The sequence below is a fragment of the Perissodus microlepis genome, chromosome 11 (assembly GCF_051167445.1).
Source record: "Perissodus microlepis isolate ML-2025 ecotype Zambia chromosome 11, ASM5116744v1, whole genome shotgun sequence".
Classification (NCBI taxonomy): domain Eukaryota; kingdom Metazoa; phylum Chordata; class Actinopteri; order Cichliformes; family Cichlidae; genus Perissodus; species Perissodus microlepis.
Genome location: NC_140471.1, coordinates 2007413 through 2026639, shown reverse-complemented (window position 1 = coordinate 2026639; position 19227 = coordinate 2007413). Strand labels below are relative to the sequence as shown.

General features: G+C 43.3%; 1 protein-coding gene across 1 annotated transcript; it reads left to right on the top strand.

The window, feature by feature from the left end:
* The first annotated feature begins 82 nt into the window (after positions 1–82).
* Positions 83–18889, top strand: wdr26a (WD repeat domain 26a). The gene is made up of 14 exons (XM_084943227.1): positions 83–883; positions 1521–1620; positions 1753–1809; positions 3210–3346; positions 3630–3727; positions 5235–5391; positions 5660–5798; positions 5913–6053; positions 10048–10167; positions 12774–12919; positions 14877–14955; positions 15067–15196; positions 15386–15580; positions 16482–18889. Exons 1-14 carry the CDS (start codon positions 579–581, stop codon positions 16502–16504), a joined length of 1827 nt encoding a protein of 608 aa, XP_084799353.1. The 5' UTR covers positions 83–578; the 3' UTR covers positions 16505–18889.
* Positions 18890–19227: the final 338 nt, after the last annotated feature.

Sequence of the window (19227 nt, the reverse complement as noted above, 5' to 3'; positions counted from 1 at the left end):
TCATAGATTTAAAAAAGACTAATTAAATGATGCACAACTGTATCTGACTTTATGTGCAATGTGTTCTCTTCAGTGATCCACGCGTGTCAGTAGAGCCTAAATTATCACGTCACTGTTAAAACGAATGCTGGGAGATGTGAAGGTCGCGCCCAGGCGGGGAAACAGCGACGCCTAACGGTGACGCACAGCAAACAAGAAGGACGTGAAGGAATTTCCGCTGACGTCACCGCGTATGGCCATATCAGGGCTGCAGCTGTCTAAGAGCAACAATAACAAGCGCTACTCCGCAGCCTGAGCGCAGCTTTAACAGCACTGACAGCACCAAATACCGTCGAAATTCCCAAAATGCAGCTTTCGAATTAACTCTGCAGTTTGTTTCTTTGTCCTCCGAGCTGAACACCGGCTGTCGTTCACGCTGACGCCGCCGAACAGAGACTCGGGCGCGGGGGGAGCTTTGCAATTTGCGGCTGCATCTGGGTCAGTGGGCCCGACGTTAACCGCACCAGAGGTTTGGTTATCCCCGTGGACCTGTCAGCTGTTCGTACACGCACCATATCACCGTTATAAACCGTGGCAACATGGAGGCTAACGGTGGAGGACAGGATCGGGATTCCGAGCTCTCCTGTCGAAACGGTACTCAGAATGGCGAGTCGTCCTCCACCGTGGCCGCTCACTCCAACGGACTTATCTCGGTAACTAACAATGGCAACGCTGTCAGCAACAACAACGGTGTGGCAGCCCAGCCCGCCTCCAACAACAACAACAGCAGCAGCAGCAGCACGGCGGATGGCGGGTCGGGTGTGAAGAAGAAGAAGCGCCTGTCTCAGTCTGAGGAGGATGTCATCAGGCTCATAGGACAACATCTGAACGATTTAGGTCTCAAGTAAGTGAGCCAGCTCAGGTAGCTAGTGTTGTTATCATCATAGCCCAGCCGCGGTGATGGCAGGTCACCGTGAAGATGCTGAGGATGCATCCTTCCTCACTCGTTTATCTGCAGGTGCAGAGCGATAGATGAGTAGGCCCGCTCAGGGCAAAGTGTCACAGACATGCTAATAAACTATATCCGACACACGGTATCGGGACCTATGTATCGCCATACGCTGCAAATCTTATATGAGGTGTTTTAAGCAAATCTCCAACCATGAACTGTCAGAATAAGAAGACATCGTACTGTGTCCAACGTGATCGCACAACTTAAGGCAATTTAAATATGAAAATCCTCCACAGATGTCATATGTGGGGACTTTCCTGGTTTAGAGTGGGTCTTTGATAGCTGGCTGCACGTTTTGTTTACATGTAGTAACAGTAAGGACTCCGTGATAAGTGACACGCATCTCTGCATTTTAATGCTTGTTACATTTTTATATGAAGGATGGACCTTAATCTTATTATAGTCCAGCTTTTTATTTCACACATGACACAACTTTGCAGTCAGTGTGTTGATAATTCTCACAGGTGAGTGCTGATGCTTCGCCATGCTCCGTAGTCATAACATGGATGTTTCTTTTCACTGTTCATAGTCAGACGGTGGACCTCCTGATGCAAGAGTCTGGCTGCAGACTGGAACACCCCTCTGCCACCAAGTTTCGCAATCACGTCATTGAAGGAGAGTGGGACAAGGTGCAACCAAGTTCTCTGAACTGCATATTAAACCTTTAGGAGGCTGTTACAGTAGTCATCGTAGTAGTAAAGGTTTGTGTGTGATCTCTTTGCTTGTCTGTTAATGAGTTTGTATTTCTCCTTTTCATACAGGCTGAGAGTGATCTGAATGAGCTGAAGGCACTGATGCATTCTCCTAGTGCTATAGTGGTGAGTGGACCAAACCTCAGACAACATCAGTTCACCATGAAGTCTGCAGTCTGAACATTGAGCCAGAATCAGAATGACTTAGAATAAAGCCTCTTTCATCGAGCACAGACTGTACATTGATGGCATATCATACAGGTACACTTATAAACAGAACTGCAACCATCACAGCTTCTATGCTTTTCTAAAGTAAACATGGCTGCCTGCAAGTTTGGCTTGCCAGGTTTGCTTACAGACAGATGAATGGTGCACCGCTAATCTTACTGAACACCCAAAGCACTTTAGTCTAGACGACACATTTTATTTTGTCTGCACACTTCAGCAATGATCACTGGTTTGTTTACTGCATCCACTGAGATTAGACAGAGCAGTTTGAGATGAAATGATAAAAGACAGTTTACTGCACTTTTATTTTATAATAAACAAAAGGAGTTCTTCCAAAGCAGTGCTAACTAAACGCTACGCGCAAACTAAACCAAATGAAAAACAAGCGCGACCTTTAACCTTTTAATTTAATAAACAAGAGAAACTAGAAAAATCAATGACCCCTGTTTCAGTGCTGTTTACAAATGGACAAGACCATTAACATTACTGTACACCAAACTCTTAAAGGCACAGATCATACCAAACACAGACCAGCAAACCTGACACACACTGCTTCAAAATATGGCCACTGTTGTGACAGTTAGCCAACACCCAAATATACGAGACCAGGAGCCTCAAACATTAGCCTGGTCGGCTGGACGTCTTTGGAGAATCTGCACATTTTTGACTCTAAACTGTATTTGAATGTTTTTCAGAGCTCCCACATGTCCACTCATTCTACACCACAGTGATTAAATAACAGATGAACAGTTAAATTACACTATCAACACTAGAAATATCTGTTTGTTTTTACACCATGACTGTAAAAAATACCAAAAGAAAAATCTATAAAAAAGCAGATAAATAAAACATGTCTGTGAATGAACACAAAGCTAGTTTTCTGATCACAGGGCAGTGTGGCAGATGAGGTTTCACACATTTATTTCTCGTGCTGACAGATCAGTTACTACATTTCTTTATCGTGTAGCTGAGATCCTTGAAATTGCACTTCTGTTCTTTGTAATTGGATTAAATGTGTAGTTAAACTACTTTACAGCAACAGAACAGTGACGTTCACTCGTCCAGCCCACGTAAGATCAAAGTAGACCGTGTGACTGTATTACACTGACATGATGGACGCAGCATGAACAGCCTTTGTTAGTCTGGTTGGTAACTACATTTTCAACTTGATGTTTAAAGTTCCTTTAAAATAGCAGACGTGAGACGTGAAGCTCAGTAACAACAGATTTGTGTTATTACCTGTCGGCTGATCCGTGGTGATAATTTAAATCCTTGTTTTTGTTTTTGCTCCCCGACAGCGGATGAAGTTCCTACTCCTGCAGCAGAAATATCTGGAATATCTGGAGGACGGGAAGGTGCTGGAGGCCCTGCAGGTCCTCAGAGCCGAACTCACCCCTCTCAAATATAACACGGAGCGTATCCACATCCTGAGTGGGTCAGTTCACCAGCACACGAAGAAGCTGAGTGTGGTTCTGAGATGATGATGGAGAAATATAGTGTGCTGGGTATTTGCGTCACAATGATGGATGACAGATGTGTAGCTTGTTAAAAGCACGATGCCTTGAAAACATTTCTAGATACTGGCAGCTGTAAAGATGCTGAGATGCATGAAAAATTCAAACAGGAATTAGCCTTACAATAAAACGTCCATCTATGTATGTGCTCCCTGTAAAAGCTGACGTGGGTGTTTCTGATAGTAACTGGCTTTGTGTTTGTAGGTACCTGATGTGCAGTCATGCAGAGGATCTGCGAGCCAAAGCTGAGTGGGAGGGCAAAGGCACAGCATCGCGAACCAAACTGCTGGACAAACTCCAGAGTGAGTGCAGTCTGACTCACACGGTCACATGCTCTGTGTGTGTACACTGGCTGACAAGCAAAGGAGTAACTCCTATACGCAGTACCCACTCTGAAATTCTCTTACTGGTTCCCAGTTGACATTAGCATCTATTTCCTGACCAGTTATTATTCGTCCCTGGAAGGAGCCTTTTTTTCCAAATAGCAACATATTCTGGATATAAAATTTCAAATGAGTAATAACGATCTTTGTATGCAGGTGTGATCACAAGTGCTTTGAAAGGCTTTAAAAATCACCATAAAACCCACCTGACATAAATTTGGCTGATCTTACATTAAAGATGCACAACAACAGTCGCCTCAAGGTGCTTTATATTGGAAGATAGACCCTACAATCACACGACCCCCTATGAGCAAGCACTTTGGTGACAGTGGGAAGGAAAAACTCTGCACGAACGCTGCACTGAGGTCTAGCAGGACAAGCACAGAGATGAGTCCACTGTCAGAGGCCATAAGAAGATCATTTGTAACCTTCACTAAAGCTGTTTCTGTGCTGTGATGAGCTCTGAAACCTGACTGAAACTCTTCAATAAACCATTCCTCTGCAGATGATCTGTTAGCTGTTTGACAACTACTCTTTCAAGGATGTTTGATATGAAAGGAAGGTTGGAGATTGGCCTATAATTAGCTAAGACTGCTGGGTCTAGAGATGCTTTTTGAGTAAAGGTTTAACTACAGCCAGCTTGAAGGCCTGTGGTACATAGCCGATTATTAGAGATAGGTTGATCATATTTAAGATCGAAGAATTAATTAATGGCAGGACTTCTTTGAGCAGTTTTGTAGGAATGGGGTCTAAAAGACACGTTGATGGTTTGGAGGAAGTAATTATTGAAGTTAACTCAGAAAGATCAATTGGAGAAAAAGAGTCTAACTTAACATCAATGGTACTAAGAGTAGCTGTAGATAATATTACATCTGTGGGATGATTACTGGTAATTTTTTCTCTAATGATTAAAATGTTATTTGTGAAGAAGTTCATGAAGTCATTACTAGTTAACGTTAAAGGGATGGTTGGCTCCACAGAGCTCTGACTGTTTGTCAGCCTGGCTACAGTGCTGAAGAGAAACCTGGGGTTGTTCTTATTTTCTTCAATCAGTGATGAATAGTAAGATGTTCTGGCTTTGCGGAGGGCTTTCTTATAAAGCAGCAAACTATTTCTCCAGGCTAAATGATGATCCTCTAAATTTGTGACACGCCATTTCCTCTCCAGATTACGAGTCATCTGCTTTAGGCTACGTGTTTGAGAATTATACCACGGAGTCAGGTACTTCTGATTAGAGACCTTAGTTTTCACTGGAGCTACAGTATCCAGAGTCGTACGTAGTGAGGAGGTGAAATTATTAACAAGATAATCAACCTCTGTTGGGGTAGCGTTCAGATAGCTGCTCTGCTCTGTGTTGGTACAGGGCATTGAAGATGATCTATGCTCTAAATTAATTCTGTGTGTGTGTGTGTGTGTGTGTGCACAGCTTACCTGCCTCCGTCAGTGATGCTGCCTCCCCGTCGTCTGCAGACTCTCTTGAAGCAGGCTGTGGAACTCCAGAGGGAGCGCTGCCTCTACCACAACACCAAACTGGACAGTGGTCTGGACTCTGTGTCTCTGCTGCTGGACCACTCCTGCAGCCGGTCAGTAAACACACATGCTGTTAAATACTGTGCTCCACATCAACTGATTGTGCTTTTTTCTGCTGTCCTGCAGGATGAAACCTTAGTTTAGTGAACAGTCGGTAATCTAGATGATAAGAATATGTCATCTGTATGTTTCCTTTATGCACAAGTCTGAGGTATGTTTGGCAAACCAGTGTGTCTGCTCATGTTTCTGATTAGGCTTTGTGTGTGTGTGTGTGTGTGTGTGCGCGTGTGTGTGTGTGTGTGTGTGTGTGTGTGTGTAAAGGAAACAGTTCCCCTGCTACACACAGCAGATTCTCACAGAACACTGCAATGAAGTCTGGTTCTGCAAGTTCTCCAACGATGGCACAAAACTGGCAACTGGCTCCAAAGACACCACAGTCATTGTGTGGCAAGTCGACATGGTAACCAGTCATTTGCTTATCAAGAGTTACAGTTCAGAATAGCAACAATCAGTCAGTGAGTTATTACAACGGTTGTAGTAACTGGAACATTGATGTTTGTGTGTTGGGTCACAGGAAATCCAGCAGCTGAAGTTGATGAAGACTCTTGAAGGTCATGCTTATGGTGTTTCCTACCTGGCATGGAGCCCTGATGATGCTTATCTGATAGCCTGTGGCCCTGACGACTGCTCCGAGCTGTGGCTGTGGAATGTGCAGGTACGGAAAGGCTCACGACTGCAGAGTAACCAGGGATCCACATTCAGAAAAATAGGAAGTACTGTCCTCATGTCCAGGAGGATGGCGAGGGCCTTTCTTTGGTCAGTCTGTTTTCACCGTGTGGGTTTACTCTGCGATTCCTCCGGCGTTCCAAACATGCTCAGCAGTGATAGGCTCCATTCTCCCCCTGATCCTAAGGTGGATAAGTGGCCAAGGGGGAGCATGAGTGTCTCAAAGCATTAACCAGTTGGGTCTCTATGGTAGAGTGGCCAGATGGAAACCACTCCCCTGTAAATCTGGAGTTTGCTAAAAGTCACCTGAAGGACTCTCAGACCACGAGAAACAAAATTCTTTGGTCTGATGAAACACAGATTGAACTCTTTGAGCTGAATGAGTCACGTCTGAGGGAAACCAGGTGTTGCTCACCTGGCCAATCCCCCTGCAGTGAAGCATGGCAGTAGCACTGTCATGCTGTGGGGATACTTTCTGTGAGACTCGACTAGTCAGGGGAGAGGCAAAGATCAATGCACCGGTGTGCAGAGACGTCCTTGAAATAAGCTCTGGACCTCGGACTGGGACCAAGACAGTGACCCTAAGATGCCAGACTGAACATCTCTGGAGAGAGATCTGAAAATGGCCGTGCACTGATGCTCGCCATTAACCTGATGAAGTTTGAGGTTCTGCAAAGAAGAATGGCTGAAACTACCAAACGTAGATGTGCCAAGCTTATAGCATCATGTTCAATAAGACTGTATTAGCTGGGAAAGGTTCTTCAACAAAATGTTGAGCAAAAGCTCTAAAATACATCTTACCTTTATTATTTGTAAAGAAATCATACTGCGACCCCAGCGTTCACGTGTTCCCCATCTTCTCCTGGACAAGGGGACCAGTCGTAATGAAAGTTTGTCCAGGACACTCTGAGTGCCAACGTCTTTATGGCTTAGAGCAGCGGTCCCCAACCTTTGTTGCGCCACGGACCGGTTTATGCCCGACAATATTTTCACGGACCGGCCTTTAAGGTGTCGCGGATAAATACAACAAAATAAAACTAGTACCGGTACCGAAAAAAAGAAGATTTATTCATAACACACGTGAAAAGACCCAGGAAAACCGAGTTAACGATAAAAACGATAACAAAATAACGCTGAAAACCGATAAGAACCCTGAAAACCATACATTTCACACCTGAGCCTCAACTCTCGCGGCCCGGTACCAAACGACTCACGGACCGGTCCGAGGCCCCCCATCATTGTGACTCGAGTACAAATCTCATACTTGGAAATATTTGTACATCTGACAATTCAGGTGAGCGCTGAATAGCGACGTTACAACTGTGTTCAGCGTGTGCACAGTCTGTGTTCATGTAGCAACAGTCAGTACGATGAGTGCAGCTGAGGGTCAGATCAAAGCTTACATGCAGCAGTGTGGGGACACGAAGATGAAGTTTGGGTTTGAGCATCATCATCGCATCATGAGATAATTGATGAAGCAACCTGCTGAATCTTCTGTATCTATAATTCATAATGCATGTTACAATATATATTCATAGGATTTATTCTCTGATATATTCTTTATTTTACATATTTGTGTTGTTCAAAATATGACAGCTAAAGCAGTGAGGCTCTGATGACTCACTGCTGTGTTTGGAGTTCCTCAGGGTCCGGCGCTCGGCCATGTCACAGATGAGTCGTAAGTTTTATTTCAATTAATTAAAAACAAATGTAAATGAACCAAAGACTAAATGAACGTTCCTAAAAAAAAAAAAAGTAAAAGGTGAAATTATGAAGTTATCATTGGTGAATTCTGGCCAGTCACAACAGGCCGCTGGATATTGACCAATAGCGTTTAAATATGATTATGATGTCACGGTCAGAGGTTGTTCAGTGGGGGACGAAACGTTTGGTGCACGTGTCATATCCTGTGTCTTTCTCCTGTTGGGTGAAATGACTTAACGACTGGCTCTTACTGTTTTTTCGTCTGTGTGACAGTAAGTTAAATAACATTTGAATAAGACATTTTTTAACTACTCTTTGGATTCTAAGAGACGCAGTGAAGTGATGAGACGATTTCATTTTGATGCACCATAACTCGAGAAGAAAGAAGCCTGGGGTTTTTAAATCGATGCCATGGGTGCATACTCAAGCAGAATGACCCATTATTTTATATGTACAGTAATATTACAGGCCAGGACAACTTATTCAAATATGGGTAGAGTATAGCAGCTCACCTCGATATACTCCTGCCTCACCTGTTCAGCTCGGACTGGTCGTCTCTGCCTGTGTTTCCATGTGTGCGTGTGAGAAATACTTGTGCATGACTTGAAAGTGAGTCCTCACTGATCGCTGTGTCGACTCGGACAGCGATTAGAAACACGCCTGTGCAGCATGTCAGCATACTTACTGACATTTTGATGATTGGTCAGTAAGGAGCTCTGAGACTCTCAGAATACTGAGGGAGGTGAAAACAACTGCAGCAAATTCCACAGCAGCTCTGCTTCGTGTTGCCTTCCTCTGTTCTTACACTACCACTCATTCAGGTTTGGGGGGTTTGATGACACCCAGGGGAAACCTAGACTACAATGAGCCCAAGCTGCCTCAAGTGTGTGGCAGGCCAAACAATACAGTACACCTCCCATCCAGGCAGCCTGACACAATCACACACTGTCAGGAGCTGCAGCACATCAGACGGGTTAGTATCACACACAGTCCACTGCCATAGTGTGCGCTCACCACCTTGGTTGCCTATGAATCACAGAATGAACCGAGTACAAAATTGTGTTTAGATTTCATGATTCATTCAACCTTTAATCTGAGGACACAGGTGAGTTTAATGTAGGAGAATGGGGAAAATAAAGATGCTGGATTTGTTTTCATTGTCAAAACATTTGGATATGTGTAACATAATATTAACAGCATGATATATAATGTAACGAGGAGATCCTCTGCCAATCAGCGCCTTAAAAACGGTCCCAAAAAGCTTTTCCTTGGAGCAAATTCTCTTTTCCACAGTCAGAACATCATTTTTACATTTAGAAGCATCTCTGTGTCAGGACGTGGTTTTGTGCAAAAATGAATTCAGTATTTAATTTTGACATTTTAACATTGAGTAAGACAGCAGATTAGTTTTTCAGAGGCAGCTGGTGGATAATCACAAACAGTTGCTGACATGATGTGAAATCTGTGAAGCGACCCTGTAAGTAACACTTAAGGGCAATAACTGTTACTTAGGTACACTTAACGAAGTATGAAAGAATCTTTTACTTGTACTGCAATCAGTTCATACCTTGAAAATAAGGGCCCATAATCTGTGTTGTCTGCTGTCAAAGAGAAGTTTAAAATCCTTCGTTTAGAATGACGAATCCAGCTTTTCGATAGTTTGACCTCCCATAAAAGTGCTGCGCAGCAACCAGTGCAGGGAACATGACCTCAGCTCTTTAAATCTATTAATGATGTTGTATCTGAAGCTGAAGAAACCCTAAGTCCTTCTGGGTTTTTATGTTCAAAGATCACGCTCACGCTGTAAAACGGTTTCCTCGTGCAGTCCATCTGAGCGCACCTGTTGCCAGTTTACCGAGCCACTACCTGGAATATTTCTGCTCTAAAGGGTTAAAGATGATGAAAGTCTCAACATCAATAAATTGCCTGCACTTGTGAACAGTGCTCTAAGCTGACTGTGTACAGTGGGTTTGTTAGAACAAAAGTAGCTGCCTACAAGAAACCTGGCTGACATGAGAGATGCGTTTATGCACCGAAGAGCCGAAGAGCGAGTGAGAGTTCGCTGGGTTGTTAACTGATTATCAGTGCATCCTGAAACGAGTCCTGCTCCACACCAGCTGCTGCTGCTTTGTTCGTGTGAAACTGCGCTGGACCCTGGACCTGCAGACGTTCCTTTTTAATGTGACCTTTTCATAGACCAATCAGAGAAAACTGATCTCTGCGTGTTTAGTATGTTTGGTGTCTGATCTGTTCTGTGTGCTCTGGGCTCTACTGTACAGACGGGGGAGTTGCGAACAAAGATGAGTCAGTCCCACGAGGATAGCCTAACCAGTGTGGCCTGGAACCCAGATGGCAAACGCTTTGTCACCGGCGGCCAGAGGGGCCAGTTCTACCAGTGTGTGAGTATCCTCGCTGCATGGGCACTGTGCTCGGTGTCCACAGGCTCCAACACAGCCTTAAAGGCAGAAAACATTGTCTCCATCTCGTAGGTCGCAGGAGAACAGCCAGACTGATTCAAACATGTGAAAAAACCAAGATAGGAAGCTTCTCTGAAGGCACATCACACGGAGCCTTTCTTTCCTTAGAAGGGACGCTGCAGTTTAACATAGTGTAAAACATGAAGCTGATGCAACGTTTATAGCTATTGCTAATTTTCAACCACTGTCTCTTGTTGGGCTACAATCACACATCAGACATTTTAGAATAAAACTTACATTTTCATAGAACCAAAATACATCATAAATACAACTACAAGTAATAGATGATAACTTTAAAAAGACAACAAACAAAAAAACAAACAACAACAACATTAATTAAAATGAAGACAGCTCTGATTTCCCTTTAACCAAACTTTGACCTTTAACCTCCTAGGACCTGGCGTCCACATATGTGGACATCACATTTTGGGTTATTTAGACCAAAATACTCAATTTTGCTCCACAAGGGACTGATATCCACTTACGAGGACATTATCCTGCTACTGTTCTATTGAAAGTTTAAACGAATATCCTCATATGTGGATCTGATTTTTCTTAGAAACAAAAATCAGGTAAAAAAAAATCTGGTGATTCTTTGTTTTTACATTCATCGGGTCCCAATGTGACCAAATATCAAAGAGAAATTAAAAATGCTGCTGTGGAAGAATTCGGGTCTTAGGAGGTTAATGTAAAGAGACTGATGTCTGTAATCAATTTGATTCAGTTGGAAGTCTGTTCCAACACAAGCTTATTAACACAATTCAATTTCAGTTCAATTCAATTTTATTTACACAGCGCCAAATCACAACAGCAGTCGCCTCAAGGCGCTTTATATAGAGTACAGTACAGTAGACCCTACAATAATAGATACAGAGAAAAACCCAACAATCATATGACCCCCTATGAGCAAGCACTTTGGCGACAGTGGGAAGGAAAAACTCCCTTTTAACAGGAAGAAACCTCCAGCAGAACCAGGCTCAGGGAGGGGCGGGGCCATCTGCTGTGATTGGTTGGGGTGAGAGAAGGAAGACAGGATAAAAGACATGCTGTGGAAGAGAGACAGAGGTTAATAACAGATATGATTCAGTGCAGAGAGGTCTGTTAACACATAGTGAGTGAGAAAGGTGACTGGAAAGGAAAAACTCAGTGCATCATGGGAATCCCCCGGCAGCCTACGTCTATTGCAGCAACACACATACAGCTACAGAGGGCGGAGCCGTACAAACACTAGACGATGGGTGCGTTCAATAATGTAAACTATGAATTCTTGGAAAATCTGGTGTTTTAATGGTGTGGCCAGTTTTTATATAAATGATGTATGTTACAAACCACACACACGTTTTTTGCAGTGAGACATCAGTGACGTCATTGTCCTGATACGCACAGATCATATATAGTGAGATGAGAATTGAGAATGAAATGAGAACAAGACTTCACAAGACATCATTAGAATAAAGTGTAACTTAAAATATGCAGAAGTAATTTCTGCTGACGAGTCAGAGCATGTCTGTTTAGTTTGTATACGTCTGCTGCGTTCATGAAAACATCCGTCTCTTAATCTTTGGTCACTGTGAGAGCTCAGACTCTCCTCTTGGAAACTTATTGAAGGTTTCAAGAATAACAACAAAAACAAACTGCATATCAAACAGGAAAGCTTTAAATTTATTGAATTCATGTAGTTTTTATAGTCATCTAATGTCCTAATGTTTAAAACAGCCTCATACAGCTGGAGAGCACTTTAAAAATGACAGTATGTGACAGTCTGGCCTCTTATACTAACGTAGACCTGATGACTCAAGACTTTTGCACAAACTAAGAGTTTAAAGAAATCTAAAGAATAAATCGAATCCTGAAGTCTGAACTGTGTCTGTGTTATTCACCACCGTCCTGAGACCACGTCTCACATTAACATCATCAGTGGTTCTCATGTTGTTGCTGATTTATTGTCCTCACAGTTTCTCAGCATGATGACAGAATCGTTTGTTTACAAGTTTCAGTGTAAAGAAACTGCACCTGTCTGTCTGTTTTCTCCACATTGCTGCCTACTCTGTTTCTCATTATGAACTTACAGCATGATTAACATAAACACGCATCAATTTCCCAATGTCTGCCACTTTATTAGGCACACCTGTTTCACTGTACACAAACGAGCTGTTTCTCTCCATCGCCCTGCTTCCCCCCACAGCGAGCTACAGTCCACAGGTAGCATCGATCCCACTGCAAACCCTCCAGGAGCTGCACATTCTAGTTTTTATTATTATTGAAAAGGGACCACAAATTAAAAACATCCAACAAATCTGGGTGAGCGCTTGTGTCTCAGGTCATTGCTAAATATTTAGTGCAAAACCTCAGAAATATTTTTTAGCATTTTGCTGAATCTGTGATGCTCAAAATTAATTCAGTGTTAAAGTGAAAAGAAGGTTGCACCTGGTCCAACATAAAACTGTCCAGTGAGTGTTTCTGGACTGATAACAATCATTTCCAGGCTGACGTCCTCCTGCTTTTGCTTTGTTTCTGGTGAACTCCAGGACTTGGATGGAAACCTCTTGGACTCCTGGGAGGGAGTTCGGGTGCAGTGCCTGTGGTGTCTCAGTGATGGCCGCACAGTCCTCGCATCTGACACCCACCAACGCATCCGAGGATACAATTTTGAGGACCTGACAGACAGAAACATGTACGTCATCAGAGTAACTGAAGTACTAATTAGTCATTATTACTTTAATAGTAAATGTATCTGTCCTGTCTTTCTGGAGACGTCTCTGCAACAGTTTTAAGGATCTGAGAAACTACTTAACACTTCAGTCCCAAAACACTGGTTGTAGAGATGTTTGCTGTCTACAGTCTGGAATAAATAGATCTATTGGATCAGTTCACAAAAGAGCAAGAGCAGAATGTCCTGTATGAGATGAGATTTAACAGCCACAGATATTCACTGCAAGTGTCTTAATGAACGTCAATAACTTCTCGTATGTTGAACTCAGCCAACAAAGGTCATGTTTGGCCTTATATCTGTGCGTCCATCAGTAGGTGTGTCAGCTGATACGTTTCTTACCAGTACCAGGTCCTCCTTAGAAGGACTCGGTCACTCCACACCTGATTAATTTGAAAGAAATGTGGAAATATTTTGCCAAGCAACCAAATATGATCAAACTTGGAGTTATTCACTACTTTGTTTTTTGCATATTTGTCACACTTAAAGTTTGATGATCTGACACATCTAAGTATTAGACAATGTTAACCTTAAATAATCTTAATAAATAAGAAGAAATACTGAGTCCATCTTAGGAAGACCCAAACAGCCTACACCTATTGCAGCATAACTAAGGGAGGATTCAGGGTCACCTGGTCCAGCCCTAATTATATGCTTTAGCAAAAAGGAAAGTTTGAGGCCTAATCTTAAAAGTAGAGATAGTGTCTGTCTCCTGAATCCAAACTGGAAGCTGGTTCCACAGAAGAGGGGCCTGAAAACTGAAGGCTCTGCCTCCCATTCTACTTTTAAATACTCTAGGAACAACAAGTAGGCCTGCAGAGCGAGAGCGAAGTGCTCTAATAGGGTGATATGGTACTACAAGGTCATTAAGATAAGATGGGGCCTGATTATTTAAGACCTTGTATGTGAGCAGCAGGATTTTGAATTCTGGATTTAACAGGAAGCCAAAACAGGAGAAATCTGCTCTCTCTTTCTAGTCCCTGTCAGGACTCTTGCTGCAGCATTTTGGATTAGCTGAAGGCTTTTCAGTGAGTTTTTAGGACTTCCTGATAATAATGAATTACAGTCGTCCAGCCTGGAAGTAATAAATGCATGAACTAGTTTTTCAGCGTCACTCTGAGACAGGATATTTCTAATTTTAGAGATGTTGCACAAATGGAAGAAAGCAGTCTTACATATTTGTTTAATATGTGCGTTGAAGGACATGTCCTGGTCAAAAATGACTCCAAGGTTCCTCACAGCGTTACTGGAGGCCAAGGTAATGCCATCCAGAGGAAGAATCTGCTTAGATACCATATTTCTAAGCTTTTCAGGGCCGAGTACAATAACCTCAGTTTGATCTGAATTAAGAAGCAGAAAGTTAGCGGCCATCCAGGTCTTTATGTCTTTAAGACATTCCTGCAGTTTAACTCATTGGTGTGTGTTATCTGGCTTCATGGACAGATAGAGCTGGGTGTCATCAGCATAGCAGTGTAAATGTATGCTATGTCTTCTAATGATGCTGCCTAAGGGAAGCATGTATAATGTAAACAGAATTGGTCCTAGCACTGAACCCTGTGGAACTCCATAACTAACCTCCGTGTGTGAAGAGGACTCTCCATTTACATGCACAAACTGGACATTTCCAACCACTGTAGTGTAGCACCTTTAAATCATTAGACTTGCTCTTATCTCTGTAATAAAATTTGTGGTCATCAGTATTGAACATATTCACCTAACATGTGAAAGTTGGACTTATTAACTTCTGGTTGAAGACTGGAAGGTGTCACAAATTACCAGCAGGATTGCATCAGGATGGACCGTAAAAACGCTGCCATGTCAAATATGCTGAGACGTCTCCTGTGGTGATCAGTGAATTAGGGAGGAGCAGTCAGAAGCCTCATTTCTAAAATAAACACGTTTGTGTATGTTGTCATTCCAGAGTGCAGGAGGACCATCCCATTATGTCTTTCACTGTTTCCAAAAATGGAAGGTTAGCTCTGCTCAATGTTGCTACTCAGGTGAGCTCCTGATTACTTCCTGACATTTTGTACCACATTTTCTTTCATTTGGACCTCAGCTGCTTCACATCAGCTTTGTCTTGATTGTTGAAATGTGCCTCTTATTTGCAGGGAGTGCACCTTTGGGACCTGCAGGACCGGGTGCTGGTGAGGAAGTACCAAGGTGTCACCCAGGGTTTTTACACCATCCATTCCTGCTTCGGGGGGCACAATGAAGACTTCATTGCCAGTGGTAGTGAAGGTAAGACCAAAGCATGTTTAGCTCTAAGGAAGAAGAAAACAAAAAGTGTCCTCCACAAATGTTGCTCTATAAAGAGACATTCATACAAATATTGAATCCAAAAGTTGTTCTTGATGCTAAAAGAAGGTTTTGTGCTGGTCATTAGTGTGATCCAACAAACTGCTGATGAGCTCGTCTCTCTCTTGTCAGACCACAAAGTTTACATCTGGCACCGGCGCAGTGAGCTGCCCATCGCAGAGCTGACCGGTCACACACGCACAGTCAACTGTGTGAGCTGGAACCCCGTGGTGCCCGGTCTGCTGGCCAGCGCCTCAGACGATGGAACCATCCGAATCTGGGGACCTGCGCCCTTCCTGGAGGTCCAGGATGCAGAGGGACTGAATGGTATGAAAGTGAAAAGATTTTGAAAGGCTAAAGGTAAAGTTCAGTCTCGACCAGAAAAGAAAGAAATTGAATTCTGGTAAAATAAAGTTGATAAACTGTCCTTCTGTGGAAAATCAGTGATTGGCCCACAGCTGAAAGTCAAATCAGATCTGTTCCAATCAAAGGCTTCTGTGACCAAGTTTGAGCGTCAGTGTTGTACTTTTATTCATTTGTATTCTTTAATGTCTGTGGTCAGGTACATTTGTCACATTTGAGATTAAAGCAAAAAAAAATAAATCAAAATATTTAAATAAGAATTTTGAACAAAGAAGATTTCTTTCTCCTCTCTCAAGGAGAACATGGGGCTTACAGGAACTGCATTTTGGTGTGGAAACACTGGCTTTATTTATCATTGCTGCTTAGTGAGGCAGTGAGCTGTGCTCCATACAGCAGCTCAGACTCAGCAGATGATGCAGGCGGTTCTGGAGTGAGTCGATCTGGGTGAGGGGACTCGCCCAGGTGTCTTCCTGCTCGCCCTGACACCTGAGTGACCTTGCAGGTCGGATCTTATCAGTCATACCTGTTACCAGCTCCCCTCTCGATCGTGGCTCTTGCTAATCTGGGTTGGTTTAAAGGCCTGTGCGATGGTACTTAGATATAGGTTAATACTCAGAACATAATGTAATATAATTCCATTAATATGTGTTTCTAGTCTTATTGACTAATGAAAGCACTTGTACAGGACTTGAATCTGTACCAGTTTAGCCCTTTATCTAGCTCACATACATGACCAGTAACTAACATTCTCAGGCGCTGTGAGGAGCTGTTGGTCAAGTGTTTGCTTGGTCAAAGTGACGCCCAGCAGCCTGTAATCGCTGACGACGATGATGATGATGAGTAACGTGTGTTTCTTATCCTGCAGAGTGTTGCAGCATGGACAGCTGATGATCTGCCACTAACACCCTGAAAGCATTGAGACTCTGTAGACACTTGAATGCATAAAGTGGGGACGTTTTTTAATTGGACAGCTGCATCTTGAAGGCGTGGCCTGTAGTGGGGCGCGCCTGGGCGTCACAACACGAGCTGTCGAACTCGAGGCCGGGCTCCAGGACATCTGACCCACCTTCTCCTCCAATGTGGACCCGTTCCCTAGAACCACACAGGACCACCAACCTCCTGCTTTATTATAAAATCCATTATTTATTCCTGAGTAGTTCACTGAGTAGTGCTAGGCGCCCGCTGGAGGCTTCGTCTCTGAGCTTCTCACATGAAGAAACTCTGACCCGTCACTGAACCTTTTGTGAGACTCTAGCTGCAGCGATGGTTGGTGGAAGTGAGACCCACTCGAAGAGAATCTTTTAACTGCTATAGTCTGTTTTTGGTTTTGTCCTTTATTTTTAAATGTGGAGTTTCATGGCTTGGCTCCGTTGTGCTTTCCTGCTTAAACCCAGAGACAGAATCGTGTCCCAGGAGCATGTTGCATAGGAATCTGCATAACTCATGTTTTACACTCGCAGTGTTCAAGTGTGTCAAGTGCTTTGCCGTTTCGTGAGGGCGTACAGCAGCTGATGTGTACAGCTGTGTCATCATACGTGGATTATGGGATGTTGTTTCCTCTGTTCAAGTGTGGAGTTTCCTTTAATTCATGTTTTCACTCTTTGCTCTTTGATTGTGTTTCAGCCTGTTTCCTTCCTCTGTACAAACAACAGTCATGATGTGTGTCTGTCTGTGTGTGTTTGGAGAGAGACTGCTATCTGTTTCATCGTTTGTCATCTTTATTGATGCTGTTGGTTCTGAGTGGAGGTGTAGCATAGAAACAGTCTGATTTCTTACAGATGTGTTTACGTGACGCTGTCAGTGAACCTCTCCATGAGCAGTGTGTAAATAATAATAATACAATCGTCTAACAAACCCAGGCTGACTAAACTAAAACTGCTGGCACGTCGTTTTTGAACACACTGATTGCATATTGCGTGCTGGGGGTGACCACCCGCAGGTTCATTTCCTTGAACTGTTAGTGAAGCAGCACTGTGGTTGAGATCTGGGTTGTGCATTTATTTGGCTTTTCTCCGTTTGTTTTGGTCCATTGAGAGAATGTTTGTAGTAGAAAACAACTTTCCTGACTTCCTTCATTTACGAGTGGCTGTAGGTCAGGAGGTAGAGCCGGTTCGATGGTTCGAACCCTGGTCCCCCAGTCTGCAAGCCAAATATCGTTGGGCAGGATACTAAACCCAAGTTTCTCTCCTCTGATGCATTTAGATAGAAAGCACTTGAAGTATGGTGAATGTGTATAAAGCACTATATAAGAGTCAGTCCATTTATCATGGTGGACTGATGAACAGGTGCTCAGAGGGTTTTTGAAGTTTGTAGCTGTGCACATCTACGTAAAGGCTCCTGTGAAAATGACATCGGTTTGATTCAAAGCAGCTCGATTACTGTGGGATTACTCAGTGCGATCAGTAAAGACAGACACATAAAAACAGAACATCTCTTTGTTATTAATTCAGTCAGACGGGCAGTTCATCGTCTACTCTGGAATATCACGTGAAGCCGCTGCATCTCTGTAGCTTAAAGGAATCGTTATTATTTGGGATCCACGTCATTTTGTAAATTACATTTTCTTAAGATAAAAAAGAAGAGAAAACAGTCTTATCCTTAATGTTCAACACATCAGTAGGAAGCGAACAAAATGACAGAGCGTGTGACTTAATCTGAGTTTCCAAATGTTTCCTGTCTTGGGTCAAAGAGCAGTCTTCCTCCATGTGTGATATACAGTTGTGTTATTTTGATATTTGTGTTTCGGGTTCCCGCGTCTGGTTTCTGTTTGTTAACACGACTCGTTCAGAGCGTCACACTCGGTGCTCCTGGCTGAAATTGGACAAACAACTGAAATTTGAATAATGCAGATCAATTTTTATCCAAACAGCTTTTATACTCTCTGTAAGTTTATTCAGGTTCTTTCCAGTTGTGAGCAACAGCTGGAAGATGGCGGGAACCCTGTTGTCTCCCCGGACATAACTGTAGCCATCAGCAGCTTCGCTCCTCCATCGCACACACAGACACACACAGACACACACAGACACACACAGTGCACAACAGCATCTCTCCCACAGCCCACACGTGGTGTTTGAGTTTCTGCTTCTGTGATCATTTCAGGCTTCTCTTCTTCAGTCAAGAAGCCAAAGTAGTAACTGTGTTTGCTTGCAGGCAGTTTTTGCCTGGAATTCAGTTTTAATGTGTTATTGCGAAAAGTGATTGTACTATTCAGTCTAGTTCTAGAATTATGTGTCCAGATTTTAAATAAAGCATTCGGGGTTTTAAAAAAAGGTTTTACGTGCAGCCTCCTTCGCATCGTTGTTCACAGAGTTTGTAATTAGGAAACGAGGGATCGATTAAGTTTCAAGTGTTATTGTCATTTACCTGTAAAGGTGCAGAACGTCAGCAGTTCCTGATGGTTTGTGGGTAGAAACTGTCTCTGTGTCTGGATGCTCCTGAACCGGCTGCCGGACAGCAGGAGTGTGAAGAGTCTGTGGCTGGGATCGAACAGCCTCGTGCAGCGCTGTCTGCAGAGAAACTGCACGGTTGACAATTCAGTCCCGGTGATGCGCTGTGCTGATCTCACCACCCTCTGCAGAGCTTTGCAGCGTTACAGCTGCCGTACCAGCCAT

Coding starts and splice junctions, on each gene's coding strand:
- wdr26a (XM_084943227.1), top strand. CDS start 579: ATGGAGGCTAACGGTGGAGGACAGGATCGGGATTCCGAGCTCTCCTGT. Junction 12,920..14,876: donor GACCTGACAGACAGAAACAT/GTACGTCATCAG, acceptor TTGTCATTCCAG/AGTGCAGGAGGACCATCCCA. Junction 15,197..15,385: donor CATTGCCAGTGGTAGTGAAG/GTAAGACCAAAG, acceptor CTCTCTTGTCAG/ACCACAAAGTTTACATCTGG.